Here is a 22,807-nt window from a genome sequence, read left to right as displayed (position 1 = left end):
TGTTTGAATTTCCTTACGCATTAGCAGTCCGTCCATTTGTTTACGTAACTTTTTTTTTTTTTTTTTTTTTTTTTTTTTTTTTTTTCTTTTTTTCGTGTGCACTTTTGTCCGCGAGTTCTCCACAACTATTGTAGCCGTTCCGTTCGAACGATGATCTCTTCGGCGGCCGCTTATCCGTACACACGTGCGTGTGCGCCGTGTTCTCCCAACGCTCGTGAGGTCTTATGGATTATGTATTTAAAGAAACATTTGTGTGTGCGTTGGTGACATGGAGGAAGAAATTAAAATGTGTTGGCACATGGTATAAAATGTAGCCAAATGTACGAAATGTGACCAAATGGCCAAGTGAAAAAAAAAAAAAAAAAAAAAAAAAAAAAAAATCAAAATCGCTCGGAAAAACGCCCAACAGGCGCAGCGAAAGGACGGGGAAATACCCGCTTTGTAAAGAACGCAGAAGAGTAAACCCTCCGTAGGAGGGGACTATATGCTATGCAAGATAATTAAACAGATCCTTGGCCACACAGTGGTCTATACAAATATACATTTCTTCATGTTGCCCAAGACAATTTCCCTTCATTTCTGGCTTGGCCTGTACTCTGCTTACGCAACTCTGATACTCATGGACAGGTCGAACGCATTTTGCCTGGCACTTTTTTTCCAATTCGATCCTGGGGTCCACGGTCCTTTGGCTTTCTTCCCTCTCTTTAAACTTGGGAAATCGTACAAAAAACTCGGTGTAATATGGGTATGACATTGTCTCGGCGGGGGGAGGTATATACCCTTCGAACGATGGTATTGCTCGTCTGTGGCTGTGCCTGCGCGATTTCCTCAGCTGTAACTTTTTTTTTATTTGTATGCGCTTGCGTGACGGGAACTCTGGTTAACTGAATAAAGAAGGGGCTCTTGGACTTTCGTCGGTTGCGCGCGTGTACATCTGCCGCGGGGCCAACTTTTGATAACAGTGTCTCCTAGTGTGACTTAAACGAGTGTGCCAACTTTTTGTGCGATATCGCTGGTAAATTGGGGATGCGCAATTGGGGTGACTTCGAGAAGGGGGTGAACTACGGTGGGGTAGAAAAATGGACTGGCAGAAAGAAAAGGTAAATTGAAAAGCGAAAAGAAGGGGAGAAAAGAAGAGGCGAAAGGAAAACTAAAAAAAATAAAATAAAAAAATAAAAAAAAAAAAATAAAATAAAAAAATAAAATACAAAAAATAAAATAAAAAAAAAAAAAATACAAAAAATAAAAAATTGCAATGAACACAGAAAAATGGGACGCACTATAATCGAAGCAAAAAGGGTGAAACCGTGTTGACGTGCACGCCAACAAAACTGCGTAGCTTTTGCTCAGACCCCCAAAGTGTACACCGAGTGTCCTCTTCTTTTGCGCGGACGCACCCTTGGCCCTCTTCCTGGGAAGAAATTGCAAATGGAAAATTATTTTTTTTTTTTTAAAAGAAGGATCAAATCGAGTGAAGTCAACCCAAGTTGTATCGCGTCGAAAAGCTAAAATGAGATGAATTAGCAGTGCATTCCTGCAAGCCATGTCGTAGGCTACCTCACGGGGAAGAGGAAGGGGAAGGCACATGGGGATTCGAGTAGAATATAAGAAAGGGAACCCCGTCACCATAATTAGGAGGAAAATAGCTACTTGGGAGAAAAGTCGCATAAGTGGAAGACGCTTGGTGGCACAAGAGTTGGCCGAAACGCTGTTCTCAGAGGTAGAGGGAGTGTTGCAAAAACGACACGAGTGGAACCACAGACACCAAATGATCAGGCACAGCGGTATGCTCCTTAAGTGCATATGCACGTATGTATGTATGTGCTCATGTGTAGGGCCCCTTGAAAATTTCTGTTTTTGTTCAAAGGAAGAAGCGCAACTGCAGTTGGTCTGTAGTCTACTGGGGCATTTCCAACAGGAACAATGCGATGTATCAGTAGGGTGTATAAGTACATACATGCACAAGCGAATATGTTAATGCGCTTGCCATTGGAAGGAAAGATACTGAGGTGAATGCACAGTCGCAACGGCACATAGGCACTTTCACCCTTCCGCAAAAGTTATATAAAATCTGTTCAAGCCCATTAGCAACATGGTTATGAAACTGGGAGGACTCCCCAAGGTGTTCCTCCTGGTATGCTTCATCCTCCAGCACATGGACGCAATTCTTCACCTGAGTAAAAATCTCCACGTAAATAATAAAAAGGGAACAAGTAAGCTTAGTATGAGTTTGAAGGGAAGGGACGACCTCGTTACGGGGAAAAGAAGAAGAAGTAGTAGTAGTAGTAGTAGATTCAGTGCAAGGCGACAGAAATACGCAAAGGTTGATACTCCATCGATGGATTTCCTCTCTCTCAAAGGAAAAAGAAAAACATATCGTCGAAGCATTTACTGTATGGGACGCCCCTTGAATGAATTTGTTAAACATTTCCTATGCAATGTAGGGAATTCTGTGTTGACAAGGAATTTATTTTTTTTAACTACTCATTTGGAGAAACAAAATGGGAAGAGAACAAAATGGCGTTTCTGCACAGGGGAGATATGGGAGAAAAAGCGGAAGTTTGGATCGAAGATCGGGACAGTGGAACAGGACAAGGAAGATACTCCCACTGAGGAAGGTGTACAGATGGACATTCATGAAAATAAGGAAGATGGGAAACATGTGACCACCCAGAAAAATCAAGATGGGTCCATTGGAGAAAATGAAAAAAGACAAAGGTTAAAGGAATACATGCAAAAAGAACTGCTAAGCATCGAATATGTGGATGATGAAAATGAACGCAGTGAAGTTCAGATGAAAGTGCACATCAAGGGTAGTCTGAGGGAACAGTACTATGATATGTGCGTAAAAAAATATAGGGAAAAGAAAGTGAAGGAAAATAAATACGAATATTCATATTTGAAAGACGTACCCATTAACAACTTAATTAATTATATTAAGAAAGAGGACTACCTAGATATTTTTCTAAAACATGTGAATGAGGATATAATTATGGTTTATCAAAAAATGAACAATCTACATTTGATTGGATCACCAAGACTTACAAACAATATTAATCACTTAAGCATTAGCAAATTTAACGACGTGTATTTAACCTTCTCAGTTGATAAATTTCCAAAAATAAAATTTAACAAATCATATATCAGGTTACCTATGAAGGTAGAAATTCCTCCATATGCAAAAGGAAGCACTTTCAAGGAATTCCTAAAAGTAATAAAAAATGAAATGGAAAAAGAAAATGAAGTTATAATAAATGTGGATGAAAATCATAAGGTGGATTGGAATGATGATATTTATGTTAATGTGTGCAGAGGTTGGGTCCACAGTGCGAGTAACGAATACCACAACCATGTGTGTGGCATTGAGAAGGAAGACACAAACAAATTGGAACGACGCGGAGAAGAAAGTAGCAAAGAAGAAATATCCGATGATACAATACTAAATGAAGCAAAGAACAGCGGAGAAAAAATTAAAGACCTCATCGATATAGAGAAAACGGAGGAAGAATTTATTAATAGCACAGAAAAGTGTGATGAAAAAAAGGCAGAGAAATATACCCTTCAAAATGATGAAAATTTTTTTAATGATAAAAATATGAAAGGTATGGATGAGTGTAAGTACTATGATGAATTTTTGCAAAGCTCTAAATTTACAAAATATTTCAAAGAAGGGTATCAGCTACCGAGGGATGTCATTTCCATGAATGGGGAAGTTATCACGGTGAAGGAGAATTACAACCCCTTGGGGCTTAACGAGTCTCTTATTGGAATGTCCAGAAATGAAAAAAAGAACGTAACCGCCTACCTCCCTGTGGATCTGTTTAAGGCGCACTTTGACTCCTCCCCCCATGTGGAGAACCAAATGAATTGCGAAGAAGCTCCCAAGGTTAAGGACATCGATAAGGAGAGCATAAGCAAGTTTAGGGAAGTTATTTACACAGAAATTAAGAAACTTAAGAGCCGCAGTTTCTTTCGGGCGCTCGAGGATATTCTGAAGAGCAACCAGGAAAAGTTCTTTGACCGGGAGGCACAGGACGGTTTGGGAACTACCGGTGAGGTGACAACTGGTGAAGCTACCAATGGGGAGGGGAGTTGTCAAGGCCCCTCCCGACGAACCCCCGGGATGGAGGACATCGAATTTATCCTAAACGATAAGAGCCCTTTGTATGATAATGATGACGAGGAAGAAGAAGAAGAAGAAGCGCGATCGCATCCGCAGTCGCTACAGACGCCGCCCGAGGGGGAGGTCTCCGGAGAGCAGGACTACCCAGGGAGAGACGAAGGCGAGAAGGAGGAAGAAGCCCAGTTCAACAAAAATTTCGACAAGTATCTAGAGGAACTGCTCAAGGATGATATCAATTCCTTGGACGAGAAGATACACGGGAAAGGAGCAACTTCAAAGACGGAGGATATTCTACTAAACGTTTACGACCCCAGTGAGTACGAGAAATGTGAAGAAGGAAATGGAAAAGGGGGCATAGGTGAAGAATCAGGTGATGATGAAACGATAAATGATTATATACTTGGAAAGTGCGATTTAGTGAAATGTATATTGGAGGTGCACGTGTTAGACATCAAGTCGAGAAAAAGGAATGAACAAGATATAAATGATTATGTGAAAAAAAAGTACAACAAAACGATGGATGAGCTTCATGATGAAGTTGAAGAGAGAGCCATGAAGGACATACAAAACAAATGCGTAGACCAGAGGAGAATGGAAGCTTATAAAAAATTAATGGAAATATCATCATTAAATGTACCCACAACGTTGTTTCACGCGCAAGGAAAAATATTGTACAGCAGTTATTTGAAAAAGAAAAAAATGCAAAGTAGCGAAAATGATAAAAACGAAAAAGTGTTAAGTTTTGAAGAATTCATGAACAAATCACAGAAAGAAATTTATGATCAAGTGAAATTTTCGTTTATTGTTAAAACAATTTTCCAAAATGCAAAGTTAAAGGTAAATTACGACGACGTGATAAAGGATGTATTAAAAACGCTACTTAAAACGCCAACGAATAATGTGAAGTCGTTAATAAAGAAAATTCATACCATTTACCAGGCACAATGTGTGCTGGATTTTGTGTCTCTGAATGGTGATATTTCTTTCGCAACGAATAACAAGTCGTCTGTCAATTTTTCAGTCACCATGAAAAAGGGATCTGACTACACAAAGGAGGAATTCCTAAATGCAGACAAGTCGTTGGAGGATGCCCAAGCAGGTCCACAAACAGGGGAGGTATCACCATGCCCATCAGCATCGCAGGAATCCTCCCTTTATAGTGAAGGAAGGGTGGGAAAAAATGAGACATGTGAGAACACACCAAATGGGGAACAGCAAAAGGGGAAACTGAAAATTTTTAACTTTACGGAGGAATCCAATTTCGTAGTGGAAAACAAGAAGGAAAATAGTGAACAAGTGGAGCTGGAATATTTTACCTTTAAAAAGGGTGCAAATTATACCAAATATTTTGAAGAAAAATATAAAAAAAAATGAAAAAAGCGAGGAATATAAAGCAGAAAAAGAAGCTTCGGGGAAAGGGGGTGGAGATATTCTCCCCCCTCATTTGGTGTATCTCCATGGATTCCCCTTTGCATTAAGGTCACAACATTTAGAATCGCCCCATCGACATATTTTGGGGAAAATGAATTTGTGATCCCCCCCCCCCTCTTCGTGAAAAACTAAGTCTGTTGCGCAAGGCAGGGGTGCACATATACATTTAAATATTATGCACATATGTATATATATATTAGATACATATATTTATATATATACATGCGCGTAGGTCCACGCGCAGCGCTTGTGCGATGGCGCACGGCACCGCATTCATCTTGAGCATATGCCTCGCAGGTGCATATGGACCCATTTGCGTACAGATAAAAGCAACCGTTGCATCTTGGTGCGCCCCTTGGCCCTATTCTATTTGTAGTAGAGGAACCAGAAAAAAGCGAAATCGAAGGGATATATTCTATGGCACCCGTTTGTGCATATCGCGGAAAGGTAAAAAGATTGGTATGCGAAGATAAACAGATGAACAAATAAACAGATGAGCAGATAAGGAAAATAACATTTTCGCCTTTTTTAACTGCAAGCGCAAAATTAAACCGACTTAATTGGGTGCATCCTCAACGGTTAATAATTGTTCTCGATTTTCAATTCGTTTTACAAGCAAATTTTATTTCGTCAAAATGGAAAAATGTCTTCTTGGTTTTGAAATCATTTTGCAGAAATAGCTCAAATTTTTTCGATTTTTTTTTTTTTTTTTTTTCAGCATATAGGCTTATTTGTTGACTCATTGAAAAAACTACTAGTTGGTCATTTTGCGCGTTTAACCGTTTTTATTAACTACTTGTATTATATGTACATGTATAATTATATACATATAATATGGTACTATATAAATATATATATATATAATATATATACGAATGTATTATACGCGAATAAAAATAGGAACATAGATGTACAAATATAGAGCAAGTTCATTTAAATATATATTTTTGTATAGTCGGTTTCTCTTAATTTTTTTTTTTTTTTTTTTTTTTTTTTTTTTTTTTGTAATATTTTTTTACCCACGACCTTTTTCAAAAGCAGTGGACCCCCCCCCTCTGCCTGCCTAATTTTTTTAAGTTACCTTTTCGTTCTTTTTTATTATTATTTTTCACACTTTTTTTCTTTTTTTCTTTTTTTTTTTTTTTTTTTTATGCTTCGTGGGATGGTTGTGACTTTGTATAATATGTAATAAAACGTATTATTTCGTTATTTGTTCCTCGCTCCATGTCAACGCGATTTCAGCATCACCCCAACATCACGTTGATGTTATGTGAGCTTCGCAATAACATTATCTTAACATCATCCTAACTTTATAATAACCTTTTCTACTTTTTTATTTTTTTTTTCTCCATGTGGTTGCACTCCGTAACACATAATACCAATTATAGGAAGTAAAGTTATTTTGGCACTGCTATGCCGTGTTTACCATATTGCAACTTTTCTCACGCCACGTAGAGAGTAGTGTATATGTTTCTTTCTTCACCCGTCTCTTGCAATCGTCGTCACAGCTGTTATTGCCTTGTGCGCCTTTACTTCTCTTATATTACAAATACTTTTAAAGAGATTGGGGAATGCAATGTATACCTACTAAGTGCCTGGGTGTTTCTGTGCACCTCCCTTACGCTGTACGCGGCACACCTGCTTTGTACCACACTGTAAAACCACGCTCTATTGTACAGTTTAATAATCTCTCGCTGAGGATGTACCAGATAATGACAGACGCGAGAATGTTTGATCACACTGAAATTTCCAACAAGGGAAAAAAATATATATATTAAATTCATGTTCAAATTATACATTTTTTTTTCACCCCCAAAAAATGTCATCATTTGAACATGAATTTAATATATATTTTTTTTTTTAAAGAAAAATGATACCATGCTTATTGTTGTGCTTTTTTAACCTCCTGTTTTTAGCCTACCTGTTAGAAGTGTCATGTTCTTCGTGTAATATAACCGTTAACCGAAAAAATGCCCCGTCCTTTGCTTTCAATAGCTCGTCCGAGTACATTAGTGCTTTAGAAGAGTCAAACCCCGAGTATCCTGATGGCGTCATTCCCACTGGGGACAGCAGTTTGCCCGAGGGGAATGCAGATGCAGTTGATGGTGCGGTTAATGGTGCTGAGGGGGGCGTAAAGGCAGGGAAGGAGGGGCCAACGGAGGAGGGGCCAACGGTGGAGGGGCCAACGGTGGAGGGGCCAACGGTAGAGGGGCCAACGGTGGAGGAAGGGAACGTGGTGAAGAAATCTGGACAGAAATTTAGATTCCATGCGGAATCCAAATTGCAACCCGAAGGAGGACTCGTAGTAGGGAAGAAGATCGAAAGAAAAAATCACGAAAATGTCAAAGAAGACCATGCGCCCAGCCAAGAAGTTGGCGAAGTGGTTCAGGCAATCCCCGTGCCGAACCTAAATGTGCACCAAATGGTTTCATCAGATCATCTAACGGATCAAGTAGATGATCGAATGACGCTCGCAGACTATATATACTCCAAAGTAGATAATCAGAGCATGGTATCAACTAGTGTGCTAAGCGAAGTACCAAGTCGGAGCGTTCAGTCGGAATACTCTCACGGAAGAATGGAAAGGGCTAATCAAAAGGATTTAGGAGAATGTGCATCCAGCCAAGGGGTTAACCAAAAAGAACCCAAAGAGTATATAGCCACACCTGTGGGATCGTGGAGCTTAAGGAAATATACAAACAAGTTGCATCGAATTGCGAGATGGAAAAAAAAAGAAGACACAAAGGAGGATACAAAAGAGGAATCAATCGAAGAATCAAGTGATGAAACAAAAAGGAGCGCAGGGGGGGAGATAAAAGAGGATGCAAAGGAAGAATTAAACGAAAAGTCAAACGAAAAGTCAAACGAAAAGTCAAACGAAAAGTCAAACGAAGAGTCAAACGAAAAGTCAAACGAAAAGTCAAACGAAAAGTCAAACGAAAAGTCAAACGAAAAGTCAAACGAAAAGTCAAACGAAGAGTCAAACGAAGAATCAAACGATGAATCATATGAAGAATCAAATGAGAACACATTGGAGGAGGCACACACTCATAACTACGGAAACGTAACACAAGAGACCTTGGAGGAAGAAAAATGGAGCGAAAAAAAAGAAAACAATAAAAAGGGTTGGCTTAGCAATTACTGGGATCGAAGTTCAAAAAAAAGTAAACCAAGCAAACCACCACCTGTTGAGAAAAAAGGGAAAATGAAAAAAACAATTTTAATTCCATTAATCAATAAAAAGACTAATATAGGAGATGATGAAGACTTGAAGTTAAATGAACGGAAATGTTCCGTGATGGAAATTATTAACAGTGATTTAGATATGTGTGAAAGGAAAAATTTAGAAAATGAAATATCATTTGAGAATGAGGGGATGATAAAAGGAATAGACGAAAGTTGCCCAATGATCCAACCCATAGACTACAACAAAACAGAAAAGGAAATAAAAGATGAAGAGAAAACTACGGGAAGAGAAATCTTCGATTTTCTTACGAGCTCAAACAATTCTTATTTGGTAGGAGAAGGTATAATTAATACAGAAGAACACGAACCCATGGGGAGGGATGATTCAGAATCAGGAAAATATTTAAACATCTTGAGTGGGCAAGTCGTGCGAAAATGGGAGGCAATGGGGCCTTGTATTACGATACAGAAGAGTGATGAAAATCAAGTGCCAATAGTAGTGGAGAATAATATGGTATTCAGAGAGGAGAATCAAGTGAAAAAGAAAGACTCAAAGTTGAAGAGAAAGAGAGGAGGGGCGAAAAAGAAAACGGACGACGCGAAAAGGGAGGGGGAAGAAGTGAAAGGAGAAGATGACGATACGAAAAAGAAAACGGGCGACGCGAAAAGGGAGGAGGAAGAAGTGAAAGGAGAAAATGACTGTACGAAAAAGGAAGATCCCTGCACAGAAAATAGCGTCATAGACAGAGACAACACACAGAACAAACAGGTGGAGAAGGTTCTTAACGATCCTGGGGACATGGTACATTTGGAAGACAAACTGTACGAGGAAGACGATGATGATGATGAGGAGGATGGTGAAGAAGTTGAAGAAGAAGAAGAAGAAGAAGACGAAGAAAATGAAGAAGATGAGGATGATGAAGCGGAGGACATCGATGAGGTAATAAATCAGTACCTGTACGAAGTAGAGCAAATTGAACTGTCTTTGGGGCTTGCAGAAAAAGATGGTGCTACTGAAACCGTCAACGTGACTACCCCCTCGGAAGGCAACAAGTCTGACAACACAGGCACGGAGAGTATCGTAAATGCGAACACGAACGTAAATGGAAATGATGAAGATTTGCAGGAAGAAAAAGAATTGGGGAAGAGAGACCGATACTTATACAAATCGAAAAATGTGAATGTGTACCAAAATTATAAAAAGGACTTGATATTGTACAGCGAAATGGTGAAAGAAAATGAGCTAAATGAGTTTTACAAAGGAATAATAAGAAATAGAGATTTAATAGATATAAATTACAAAAATGAATATGCTTTGAAGATGAAGTACCATAAAGGATACGATTTTTCGTTACATAATTTACATATTGTAAATGAACAAAAGGCAAGTGAACATTTTTATTCCAATTTTGTAGCAACCAGTGATGAGGAAGACAATGCAACATTTCAAGATGTCAATTATTTTGCTGACTTTACAAAAATAGATGTAGATCCCATTATGTTTAAAGAGTTTTACATAAGGACTAGTATATGTAATGGGGAATACTTATCTTTGAAAAGTAATTTGGTGGAAAAGATATGTTTCTTATCACACCATTTGAAGAAAGAACCCTCTATTAACAGAATAAAAATTAGAAAGAAGAAATCTATTTTGTATCGTCTGTTTTTGAATATAGTTAAAAAGTTTAAAAAGTTACCCCTAAAACAGTGCATTAAAGATGTGGAAGAATCAAATTTACTTGATGTTCTTTTTCTCCTCAATGAAGAACTTGTAAAGGAATCGAAAAAAGAACTGAACATAGCGAAATGTCTAAATAATATAATGGCTCGAAATCGTGAATGGTACGATTTAATCAACTTTATAGTTATGATTATATTTGGTTGTATAACGTACATGAAGGAACATTATTTCCTAACCGAGCAAGAAAGAAACGAATTAATAACTACCGACCAGATTGTAGATTTACCCATATTTGAATATCTGAACTCAAACGTCATTGACATTTTTATCCCCACCAATATTCAAACACAAATTGAAATCGACCTGCTCAAAGACATTACAGATGCACCTGAAGATAAGAAGAAATTGTATCAAACTTGGTATGTGTGCTATTTATTTACCCATAAAGTATATTTAATAAATAAAATGTGGAATGTGATAAAAAAATGGGAAGCATCAAAATTTATTCCCAATCCATGGTACATAGATCATGTAGGAAGTGCCTTAGTTCCTGAAATAATGAATTTACATCACCTGGAGGAAGATAAGTATGTGTTTTTCAGGTATATTGATTCTCTTCAATTTTTTGTATCGTTCAAAAGAAGCAAAAAATACCCCTTACCAAATTATGACAAGAACAATTTTCACTTGGTGGAAAATATTGTAGCTTTTCAAGGAACAGCTAGCCCATTTATGTGGATGCTGAATGTGATATACGAACTATCTTCGTACCCTTTTTTGACGAAGGGAAAAGTGCACAAGGCGTATTTATTCATTTTCAAACGAGTAGTGAAGCCATACTTGCACGTATTAAAGAAAAATATTTTAAATGAAATAAAGGATGAAAAATCCAAGTATACCAAAGAGAATCCATATGTCATTATATTCACTGGTCACTCCTTTGGTGCAGCCATGGCCCATTTGAGCTCCTTTTATTTAGCCAAAATTTTGAAGGCTAAAAATAATCCCAAAGTCAAGGTGCTCTCGATGACTTTCGGCATGCCCATGTTTTATGATGATCAGTTTTCCGAAGACTTCCGAAAAAGTGGTGTCATTAGTAACAACATCAGTATTGATTATGACCCCGTACCATTCACTATGGCAATTCCTGCACTGAACGATTTTAAGGACCCAGATGAAGAAAAAAAATTGTCCATTATTTTGAAGGTTAATGACTTGAAGACCTTAAATCATGATTTTGGTGATAATATTTTCAACGGAAATGAACTGTTTCATCACGAAAGGAATCAAACTCGTTCTATGATACACCTCCTTGTAAAATATATCTTTAACAATAATGTTTTTCTTGAGTTAGGAGAGTTACACATTTCACAGACGCACTACTTTTTTTATTATGTGTTTTTAACTCTCCTGTCTGGATGGGCTAATGAGGCAGAATGGGGAACTTTCTTCCTGATCCCATTTTTCCTTTTTGACATTATTGATTTCACGCATAGCGAAATCATGATCAAGTCGAAAGAGGTTTACAAAAAGTATAGAGAAGATTTAATGAAAAAATTGCAGAGCAGCCAGAAGAATAGAAGTATTAGCATTAAGAAGTAGTCTAGGTGCCGCTGAAAATACGGGGTCCCCTGTGCATCGCGCGTGTATGCATACAAGTATATATATATGTGTATATACAAGTAGCATTACGGGGGAGAAGATGATTATGTGATGCCCCTCAGCCCCGTATTTTGTATTTTACTTGTCGTATTTAGCACCTGATCAATTTTTAATGGCATAAAATTTTTTTTTTTTTCTTGAAGTGTAAAAAAGTGTATATCCGTGCTTCACAGATACAGGTCTGTGATCTATGGATGCAAATCCTTTTTTTATGGATTTATTATTTTTTTTTTTTCAAAAGCCATCCCCGTATCCCATTTGTACATTTCATTTACCAATATAATTTATGTAGTTCTTATAATTTGCGCATTTTGCGCTTGCACAGTGTGCACAGTTTGCATAATTTGTATAATTTTTAGTATAATTTATAATAATCACCCCTCACCCTCGCTGTTCTACACAGTGATTTTTAGTTACCTTTTCAATAACCAATCTTGAGCCCCCTATCTGAACAAACAATTTGTTTCCATTACTTTTTGGCAACAACCAATGCACAATTTAAAAAAAAAAAAATTTCTTTTATTTTATTTTTAAAAAGAAAGTCTTCAATTGCACACCCCGAGGGAGCGAGAAATATTGCCAAACTGGGTAGAAAAAGAATAAAGTGTACATATTGCGGCACTGTTAAGGAGACGCACGAGCTATTTATGTATGATAACATGTGGGCGTAGGTTTTAGTTGGCCCCATTTCATCTACACTGATAGTGGCGAATATAACTGCGCAACGTGCTTTGAGATTGTCCCATGGCAACTTACGAGGTGGACTTCTTTTTTCTCCCACTGGCAGTCAAAGGGTGCACAAAAATAAGCGAACCAGAAATAATGCTTCTTCTTTTTTATTAATGAAACAAATTTCTATTTTTCACGCAAGTATAATGTACCTACGAAGGCATGCTTTATGCCTCCTTGAGACTTGTTCTTGTTTTGTTAAAGACCGGTGCGCAATTCACCATAGTTGCATCGTTCTCATTAGAAAGGAAAAGGTGTGTTAGAAGTCACATACTTTTGCCTCATGTGTGTATAAAATGGGCACACTTGTTCAGCTACGTTGAAAATTTTTAAGATGGCACTTGTGCAATAACAGGTAACACTTAAGGGTTAACTAAAAGGCTCTCCTTTTCCTTTTTGCTTTTTAATAAAATCAGGGGGGGGAGCATTTCCCCTTAATTCTGGGGATGCCGTGCAGGTTAAAGGAGGGGTGTTTACACTGAAAGGTCATATATATGTTCCCCTATGTACATATAAAGCAATAAAAAAAAAAAAAGAAAAAAAAAAAAGAAAAAAAAAAAAGAGGCACACATAAATGCAAAAGGCGTAACAAAAAATTAAAAATTGCTAAAACGGTAATACTATAATAACGGTGATGCATGTGTAAAACTGCTTGGAAATTTAACAAATGGAACAAGTTCCTCAAAAAAAAAAAAAAAAAAAAAAAAAAAAATTCGAATCTTTCATGTGAAGCCATTTTTCATTGATAAAACATCTTATCCTTTTGCATTTTTAAACTTAATTCGAGTATGTTATATGAACTTTCTTCCTTTTCTCTTCTTTTTTTTTTTTTTTTGTTAATTCGCAACTACAGATGGGTATGGCAAAGCTGAAAATATTTTAAGGCAGTTATAAACTCTCCTAATAAAAACAACTGCGAACATTGAAAAGGGCAAACCTACTCTCTATGTTGCATAACAATAATATAAAAAGTAAAAGTGTCAATGGTTTTATTGTATCCTTTATTGTAAATTAAATATGTTCGTTTATGCCGACGCACGTATGTTGATGCTTCTTTTTTCTTTTTTTTTTTTCGCTGTGTTAATGTGTGATAAAAATGGACAGGGAGGGCAACAATGCTCCCACAAAGGGAGTGGATTTACTGAGCGTGAAAAATGTGATCCTGCTAGTGTTGGGCGTTACATCTTTTATACTTATTTATAAGTTCATGAAATATCGAAAGAAAGTTTCAGAGTTTGAGAGGAAAAACAAAATAGATGAAAAGATGAAAATGTCAAGGGAAAAAAGGCTGCAAGAATTGGAAAAAGAAATGATCGTTAATAAAGAAAAAATGAGAGAACAAATGAACAAGGGAAATGACAAAAAAGATAAAGCACTAGACTCAGACAAAGCAAAACCAGATTCCAAGGATAATTCGTCGTTCAGCCATTTTAGGGATTTATCAAATTACTACAGGCCGTCAATAAGAAATAGGTTATGCGAAAAGCTTTGACATGAAATATGATGTTTCTCCCTCCTGGAGTGCACATGTGCACACGCATATGTGCAGGCATGCTTGCTCAATAGTCTACACACACATACACATACACATACACATGCACATACACATACACATGCACATACACATACACATACATATACATATGAATTTACATGTATTTCCCCATTTATATTTTTCCCCCTTGGTAGGTACAAAAATTCAACCTCCTGACGATAGCTTGGATGAATTAAAGAGCATAAAAAAAATAATAAAATAAAGTAGGAGAGAGAAGGAAAACCATTCAGGCGTTCCTCAACAAGAGCATTTCCACCTTTAGCATCATTAACATGTGCTGTACGCCTATTCCTACAAATTTTTATGCTCAATAATTCATCCTGTGTACTATATTCGCGTCCAAATAATACAGAAAAGGGGAAAATATGCATGCCCATATACGTCCCTATGGCAACGCGCTCCCGCATATTCCCCCATTTAGTAGAATAATAAAAACTAATGATTTGTTCATTGATAAAATTCTTCACGGAATTCATGAATAATGAGACGTTTTTATTTAGCTACCATGTGAAAATTTGGGCATCCTACGAAAGAGGCCCCATTTTACTAATTTTTTATGTGCCATGCAGAACCGCTTATACGTAATGTGTTGTTTATACATTCCCATGCGCAGTTACGCTTAACAACTCTTTCCGTAATGCTTTTTACGAAGCAGAAAATTGACTTTAAAATTACGTACAAATAAGAAGGGAAAAAAAAAAAAAAAGTTAATCATATCATCGTGTGATAAATGCTTCATTTTGTTGTTTCTTCTTTTTGACAGTATGTCGCATTATAATTGTCAAGCCGGAAAGGGTCATAAGATAATGTGTAGGAAAAAAAAAAAAAAAAATACATCGCCTTGGCGAATGTTGCAAGTGTCCACATAAAACTGGTTAATTCATTTCATTTCCGGTTTTTCCACTTTTTTAACTATTTTCACATTTTCCGTGTGCCACTTTTCTGCTTGAAGTTAATGCCAAAGAGGATTAATAAAAATTGGGTTAAAGAAGCGTTTCCTAAACAATATATTCACCCTATGTTTCAGCATCATGAAGGGTTATACACTGAAGAGGCGCTTTAAAATGAAATAGAACATTGCACACACTTAAAAAAAAAAAAAAAAAAAAAAAAGGAATTATACATATGTAAAACACAGCATACTATAAACCCGCAAAAGTCAAAAGGGACAAAAAAAAAAAAAAAAAATTTTTTTTTTTTTTTTTATTTAAATCCTTTTTTAAGGGAAAAAATACATGTAATGTTTAATGGCATTTAGCTTACATCTAAAAAGTTTACACGTATATTTTGATCTTACATTTACATTTTTTTTTTTTTTTTTTTTTTTGTGAAAATACCCATTTGTCAAGTTCCTTTTTAAAAATTATATATTTTAATTTGAGTATAACTTCATTATATATTTGACAAAGTAAAAAAAAGGAAGAAAGAAAAAAGGGCTTTATTTTCTGACTTTGTACTTATTCTTCCCTCTTTGTGTTTTAAGCACTTTGCGCATTTTATGCATGCCCTGTTTTTTTCTTTTCCATAATTATCCTTAATTTTTAACATATGCTGATATTGATGCCATTATATACGTAGTAAATGGTGTGTTCACTTCTGCTGTGAAAGAAAAGGAAAGCGAAAGGCGCTATTTTATGTTCCATTTAAATGGTCCATTTAAATTTTCCATGTGATTTTTCGGTTAAATGTTCGATTATTTTTTCTGTTAAATTTTCGACTCGCACATTCGATATGAGTTTCTTTGTAAATTTTACAACTTAACCTTTCACTTTCCATTTCGATCTCAACCGTAGACACATGGTGAGGGGGTCCATGTTTGTAAAACCAAAATGTATCTTGTTGTGTAATACGCATTCATCCTGCGTGCTTACTTTACCCAAAGAAAAGGGGACACACCTATTGTAAAAAAGTACGTGCCAGTACATGCGTATATATGTGCACATGTACATGTTAATGTATATGTTTATACATACACCACGTGACATACGCAGGTACATACATTCTCACGTACGTACACACGCGCACGCTCCCTTGTAAATGTGCCGGAAGTAAAAGATGCTCAAAAGAGACAGCCTGTCAAACCTTCACAGCAAAGAAACAAGAAGGTTCTCTCACAAAAAGGAAAATTTCAGCTATGACTACTCAGAATATTTGAATTTGTGCCTGGAGGAGTACAAAAATAACATATACGATTTAGACTTAATAAACGAAAATGAAGAATGTATGCGAGAGTTGGTAAATTATTATAATTACCTGTACAGGAATTATTACGAAAATGTCATAAACGCCTTTGAGAGTAACAACCCTAGCGAGAAGGCGTATGGAAATGAAAACTATGCCGTAAAGCTGGACTTATTGAACAAGAGACATGTAGAGGCTCTGTACAACATCAGCATTTTAAGTATTTCAGATAAACTCAAATTTTATATGCTGCGAGGGGCGGTAAAAAAAAGCAAAGACACGAATGATGATGATGATGATAAAATTGGTCCAGATCACCCAGAAAGGAGCAGTGAAAGCAGGACACTTAAGAAAAACTTATTCACGAATCAGGGAATAAAGCCAAATGGGAATCTCTCTGATCGAAACATTAGTGATAGAAACCTTGGCGATCTGCCGAATAAAGGCCCATACGCTGATAAGAACCAGAAAATGTACACAAATGATGACTTATCCTCCAATGATATAAAGCGAGAAGAAGAATTCGATATAATCAAATATTTGTTTTACCTTATTAGATCAATTGAATACTCCCTAAGTTCAGAAAGCGGAAATTTGTCCTCCTTTTATAATTCTCTTAAAATATATTTCTTTCGTGACAATGTTAATGAAAACTATTATAATAACATTTATTTATTAACCCTGTGCTTACACTGTTTGGAAAATATAACAAGTAATATAGTCACATTTGACATTCGGCAGATGGAATATGAAGAGCTAAATGTAGCAGGGAATGAAAAAAATGGCTACGCATATTCGAATCCTGTAAAGATGAATAGCTTTCAAAACAACATCAAAAGGAAGTACTCCACATCGAATTTCAGAAATCATCCTTCACCAAATGAGATGAATACAAATTTCCATCAAAATAGCACAGTTCACAATACGACAAATTATGTTAGAAACACGACAAGGGAGTATAACTCTTTCAAAATATTCAATAATAATGTTTATTTTTACAAAGTATTTTTTTACGTTTTAAATTTCTTAAACTTTTACCTTGAAGATATGATAAAAGACGGATCCCTGCTATACTCTGATATGCTGAAAATGCACGCAGAAAGTAACGTTCGCAGGAATCGAAAGGAGCAAATGCTTACATCTTCTCACGTGCTAAATGGAACGCCAAATAGCAATTTATCATCCTTTATTGACAGCAAAGAAGAACTATTGTTTTTGGGAAAAAACAGAATAACCTACAGTACCATTTTGCTTAAGTGCTTAAACATAATTAACAATTTAATGAACTTAGACGCCCTGAGAGAGAAAATTATGAATTCAAGCAACGATCTAAATGAGTTAAAAATATTTTTATCGAAATATTACAAGTATTTAAATGAATATGAAGATATTGAGGTGTATAAAAATTTCTATATCAGCTTGTACAAGACGTATATATTCATTTTCCCGGAGGAATTGGAAAAAGAAAACTACTTTTCTCCCATGCTCCTTTTTGAGAATATCGTAAATAATGGAAATTTAATAAGAATGAGAACCATTGTAGACACACTTATATTCTGTTTTAATGATAAAAAATTTGTCTATTTTTTTGAAGAAAACATAAACATAACCAAAGTCCTTTTCATTTTTGTCACGTACTCGTCCAGATTGTTAACGAATAAACAATACGAACTAATAGCAAACATATCCTTCCTCTTTTACATTATCTTAATTAAATTTCCAAATGTTTCCATAACCATATTTCATATTTTAAATGAAAATAATGATTACATTATGAAGTATAATGAAGACAAAAAATTCAATTCCATTTTTAGTAACATAAATGAACACATAAACATGCTATTCTTATCAACTATACATAAAAACAAAAATTTGGCTACAGTGATTTCTCTCATATTTTCCAAGCTGATACATTTATATTGTCAATTTTGCGCCAAAAAAAATAACCAATTAGACAATGTCCAGAATAACGCGAATACTCATTTCTCCGCATATGGAACGCATCTAAATACAAATAACTACAGCTTAAGAAATTTAAACAGTTCTTATATCAATGCAAATGGACAGAATGCGAATGTAGCAACAGGCGTAGGCAATTTAGCGAAAAATGTAAACAACTTGAATTATTCCTATGCGTCGAATAACGATAACGAGGGAAGCAAATTACAGAAAGAAATATTCTGTAGGACATTTGACAATATAAAAACAAATGAAAGGAACACCGTTATCAAAGCTATACTGATTAATCTGCATATAATTCCAGATGTCTATTCGTCGAGTGCCGTTTTTCCGGTAGAAGAAAATATCGAAAAAACAAGGTATATCATTGTCATTATTAATTTCCTGTTTACACTAATGAGAACCAAATTTTACGAAACGATACATGAAAATACTTTTGAATATATAGATTTTTTCATTGAGGAACTGAAAAAAAGTGTCAATATGAAAAATATAAAATTAGTTTGTGGATATATATCTCTTCTGTTAAATTATTCATTAAATAAAAAAAGCAATAATTTAAATGAAACAGCAGATTTGAAGTCCAGTATATTTATAAAAAATATTCATTATAACAACCAGCCGAATATTATTAAAATACACAAGGCTTTGTACGAATCAGGAGCGCTAACCTTTTTGATATCGTCTCTATACGAATCTAAAGATTCTCTAATAATTTATAACTGTGTTTATTCAATATCTTTTCTATTGTATAAAAAGTCCATCCTAGATTTTGACAAAAATATTGAACTTTCAAATATGAAAATAGCCATTTTAAACATAGTTAGACATTATTACAATTTAGACAGCTATTTGGAAAATTACACAGAGAATTTTATTGATTATAAAGGCTTCTTGAAGGGAAATGCCAAGAAAAATCTAGCACTACACGAAGATGATAATTACAACACACTACTAAACAAATTAAATAAAAGAAATTCATACGAATGTGAAGACATGAATAAAAAATACCTGTATGAAGAGGAGAACAGGTATTTGCTAAACGAAAAGAATGACAATTATTTACCAAATCATATGAACTCGAATTATTCCCAAAATTTAAGTAAAAATATTACCAGCAGTGAACATATAGGAAGTAAAAATATGTTCCCATCCTTAAAGTATCAATACGCAAGCGCAAATTACGAAAATTCCTTTTTTCTTAATTTCGACAAAATATTCTTCGAAACGATAAAAAACAGAAAGAGCTCCTTCAACTTTTATTTTGACACAATATACAACACACAGTATTTATTTAATTTCTTGTTACACAATTTTCTGTTTTATTCGAAGGACGCGGATGAATATTCCAAAAAGTATTTGCTAAACATTTTACTGCACAATAACATAACGAGATCATCTGACATTAGTTTTTATTCGAATAAAATAAAAAACCTAAATTCGCAATTTAACGAATCGCAATCAAGGTTAGAGCTCTACAAGCAAGACCTCGAGAGGTATAAAGATGTCATAAATGTGTTAAACAAAGAAATAGAAGAGAAACAAAATGCTCACAATACCTTAATTCAAAAAATTAGAAAAGAAAACGAGTTGGAAATTAATAGAAAACTACAAGAAAATAACAACCTCGAGAATATCATTTCGCAGAAGAATGACATAATAGATGAGTAGGCAACCAAAAAAGGAACTACAATAAAAGAAATGCATCGCATTGTGGCAGTAAAAGATAAATGGGGAAAAACAACATTACTTTTTTTTTCTTCTTCTTTTGCAGACTCCAAAGAAAATATGAAGAGGTATACCTACAAAAGAAGGAAGCAGAGGAAGAAAATGTGAATATAAAAAACAGAACTGTTTCAATGGAATCTTTATTAAAATCACTTCAGACAAAATACACACAAATACAGACGCAAAACAAAGCACTAAATAACAAATTGACAGATCAGACAAATAGAATTAATGAGGGAATAAACGTCATTAACTCGCTTACTGTAATGAAATAAATAAAAAAAAAAAAGCATTATAAAGGCTTATGCTTCATTTGAGCTATTTTTACTTTTGATTTTATTATTTCACCTTTTTTTTTTTTTTTAAATACAGAGTGAAAATGAGAAGTTGAAAACCATAGAAGAAAACCAAAACAATGAACTGGAAGGGACATTCAAGTAAACGCTCTTTTATTTTTTCACCCACACTGAAATAAGTAGTTTCTTTGTTATAATTACATTCTCCTTTTTCTTCACATTTTCAACAGGAAACTAATTGTTGTCGTTAAAGAGTTAAGTGACAAAAAGAAAGAACTGGATGATAAGGATAAAAATATTAAAAAATATAGCAATGACATACAAGAACTGAAAAGCATAATAAACAAAAGTGACAATGACTTGAAGGTAACTTCTTCAAAAATACATTAACCCGTTTTATAGTTTACAAAGTGACACGCATGTAGATGTAATTATATGTAATGGACAAGTGGAATTACTTTAACGTACAATATAATGCAAACAGTTCCATTAAATTTTACTTATGTGCACTCTTTTTTTTACAGGAACAAGCATTAATAATTGAAAACTTCACAGGGCTGAATAAAAACCTAAGCGAGGAATTAAATAACGCCAACAAGAATTTGGAAATATCAAAGAGATACATTATGAATTATGAAAAGTGATAAGAAAAAAAAACTATATACATGAACATTTTTAACACTATAAAAATAAAGAAACAGATAATTTGCACTTATTATTCGTTTGTACCTTTTTAATTACACTAACACAATCGTACACATACGCACCTTTTCGGCTATTTCAGGAATGAAGAGGAAATGAAAAGTAGAATAATGAAGCTGGAAAAAGAACTATACGAAAAAAATGAAGAATGTGAAATAAAAACTCAAAAGCTAATTCTCAAAGAAAAGGTTAACATGTTTTTGTACTTAATATACATTTTGTTGCACCCAACAATTGAAATTTACATGCATAAATATATTAATCAAATTCATAGATATTCTACACATTTTACTGTTCTAATGCTTTTGTAACCCTTTTTTTATTTTACAGGAATTATCCGATAAAGACATACAGCTTAAGAAAATAGCATCAGTTATCATCAATTAGTCTTTTTATTAATATACAAATATAAAAACTTTTGTATATATGAATAAACATTTTTTTTTTTTTTTTTGTTTGTTTAACTTTTTTTTTTTTATTATTATTACATGCATTGATGCATTTGTTTGTCAAAATGTTTTTATAAAAAAAACGTTTCAATACTTTATAAATTTGGAAAAACTTATAATTTAGGGTCTTATATGTTATTATTAAAAAGAAAAAGACATTTTGAAGGTTCAGTAATATATGTATTTTTAAGAACGTAGTGTTAATCTTGTTCTTTCGCTAAATTAGAACGGAAAGAAACTCATAAATAACTACGCTTTTAGGCCTTTCTTAAAATTTGCCTATTTACATGCAATAGCTATTATATTCATGACGAAATACAAACCCTAAATAAAAACATTTTAAAATTACTAATTGAGAGTTTGTAAAATGAGGGTAGATAAAAATAACTGCCGCTCATTTGTAATTTGGGCTTCTACACACCATAGTGAAGAGTGAATCTTTATTATATAGCGTTCCAAAATAGTACATTTCTTTAGTATGTGTCGTACACATTAAAACGATGTTTGTCCTTCAACTATTCAAAGATTGTAAGGAAATTGTTTTGTTGCTTTATTTACTTTAATTTATGTTTTGGACGATGTCTAGCACCATTATATTGCTTTTATTTGCAATTTTATTGCATCAAACTACGTATTTTTTTTCCTTCGGTATTACATCCTATATTATGAATGACTTTCCATATTTTAATTTGCTCAACACGTATCATATACTTTTGAAACATGCTTTAGATGAAAAAGGTAAGGCTTTCTATTTGTACTAATATTGTGTACTCTATAATATTTTGTGAAATGTTTGCAAATTATAGGTTTTCTTTTCAGTTGAGAGAATCCTTAAAAGAGCAGAGTCATATAACCTAAGATATAACTTTTTAGAACATGTCTTTCGATAACCCTATTTTATATCTATTTTAAGAGAATACAGGAATTCTGGTAAATGTACTTTTCCCTAACGTTACAAGTGCCACAACTATCATTTTGATTGATCATCTTCTTTTACACATCTCTAAGATGAGGTTCATAAAATGAAAATGTATTCAACAGTTTAAAATGTATTTTAAAAGAAATATACGACTTACGGTAAAAGGAAAATACTAACAAAAGTTAATCTTATAGTGTGCAACACAA

General features: G+C 34.5%; 5 protein-coding genes across 5 annotated transcripts; 4 read left to right on the top strand and 1 right to left on the bottom strand.

Moving 5' to 3' along the window:
• Window positions 1-487: 487 nt before the first annotated feature.
• PKNH_1331800 (cytochrome b-c1 complex subunit 6, putative) lies at window positions 488-754 on the bottom strand (the record flags this gene model as incomplete). Its single annotated transcript, XM_002260719.1, has 1 exon — window positions 488-754. The coding sequence occupies one exon, from the start codon at window positions 752-754 to the stop codon at window positions 488-490; it is 267 nt and encodes an 88-aa protein (XP_002260755.1).
• A 1,338-nt stretch (window positions 755-2,092) lies between these two features.
• Window positions 2,093-5,497, top strand: PKNH_1331700 (conserved Plasmodium protein, unknown function; the record flags this gene model as incomplete). The annotated part of the gene is made up of 1 exon (XM_002260718.1): window positions 2,093-5,497. One exon carries the CDS (start codon window positions 2,093-2,095, stop codon window positions 5,495-5,497), a length of 3,405 nt encoding a protein of 1,134 aa, XP_002260754.1.
• Window positions 5,498-7,424: 1,927 nt separating this feature from the next.
• Window positions 7,425-12,023, top strand: PKNH_1331600 (lipase, putative; the record flags this gene model as incomplete). The annotated part of the gene is made up of 1 exon (XM_002260717.1): window positions 7,425-12,023. The coding sequence occupies one exon, from the start codon at window positions 7,425-7,427 to the stop codon at window positions 12,021-12,023; it is 4,599 nt and encodes a 1,532-aa protein (XP_002260753.1).
• Window positions 12,024-13,908: 1,885 nt separating this feature from the next.
• PKNH_1331500 (selenoprotein, putative) lies at window positions 13,909-14,529 on the top strand (the record flags this gene model as incomplete). Its single annotated transcript, XM_002260716.2, has 2 exons — window positions 13,909-14,285; window positions 14,502-14,529. The coding sequence occupies 2 exons, from the start codon at window positions 13,909-13,911 to the stop codon at window positions 14,527-14,529; spliced, it is 405 nt and encodes a 134-aa protein (XP_002260752.2).
• Window positions 14,530-16,422: 1,893 nt separating this feature from the next.
• On the top strand, window positions 16,423-21,620 carry PKNH_1331400 (conserved Plasmodium protein, unknown function; the record flags this gene model as incomplete). The annotated part of the gene is made up of 7 exons (XM_039113539.1): window positions 16,423-20,174; window positions 20,282-20,498; window positions 20,608-20,672; window positions 20,762-20,897; window positions 21,056-21,171; window positions 21,316-21,421; window positions 21,564-21,620. 7 exons carry the CDS (start codon window positions 16,423-16,425, stop codon window positions 21,618-21,620), a joined length of 4,449 nt encoding a protein of 1,482 aa, XP_038969917.1.
• Between the last annotated feature and the right edge of the window lie 1,187 nt (window positions 21,621-22,807).

Source organism: Plasmodium knowlesi, assembly GCF_000006355.2.
Source record: "Plasmodium knowlesi strain H genome assembly, chromosome: 13".
Taxonomy (NCBI): Eukaryota; Apicomplexa; class Aconoidasida; order Haemosporida; family Plasmodiidae; genus Plasmodium; species Plasmodium knowlesi.
Note: the sequence above shows the minus strand (reverse complement) of the source record. Positions and strands in the feature narration are given on the sequence as shown.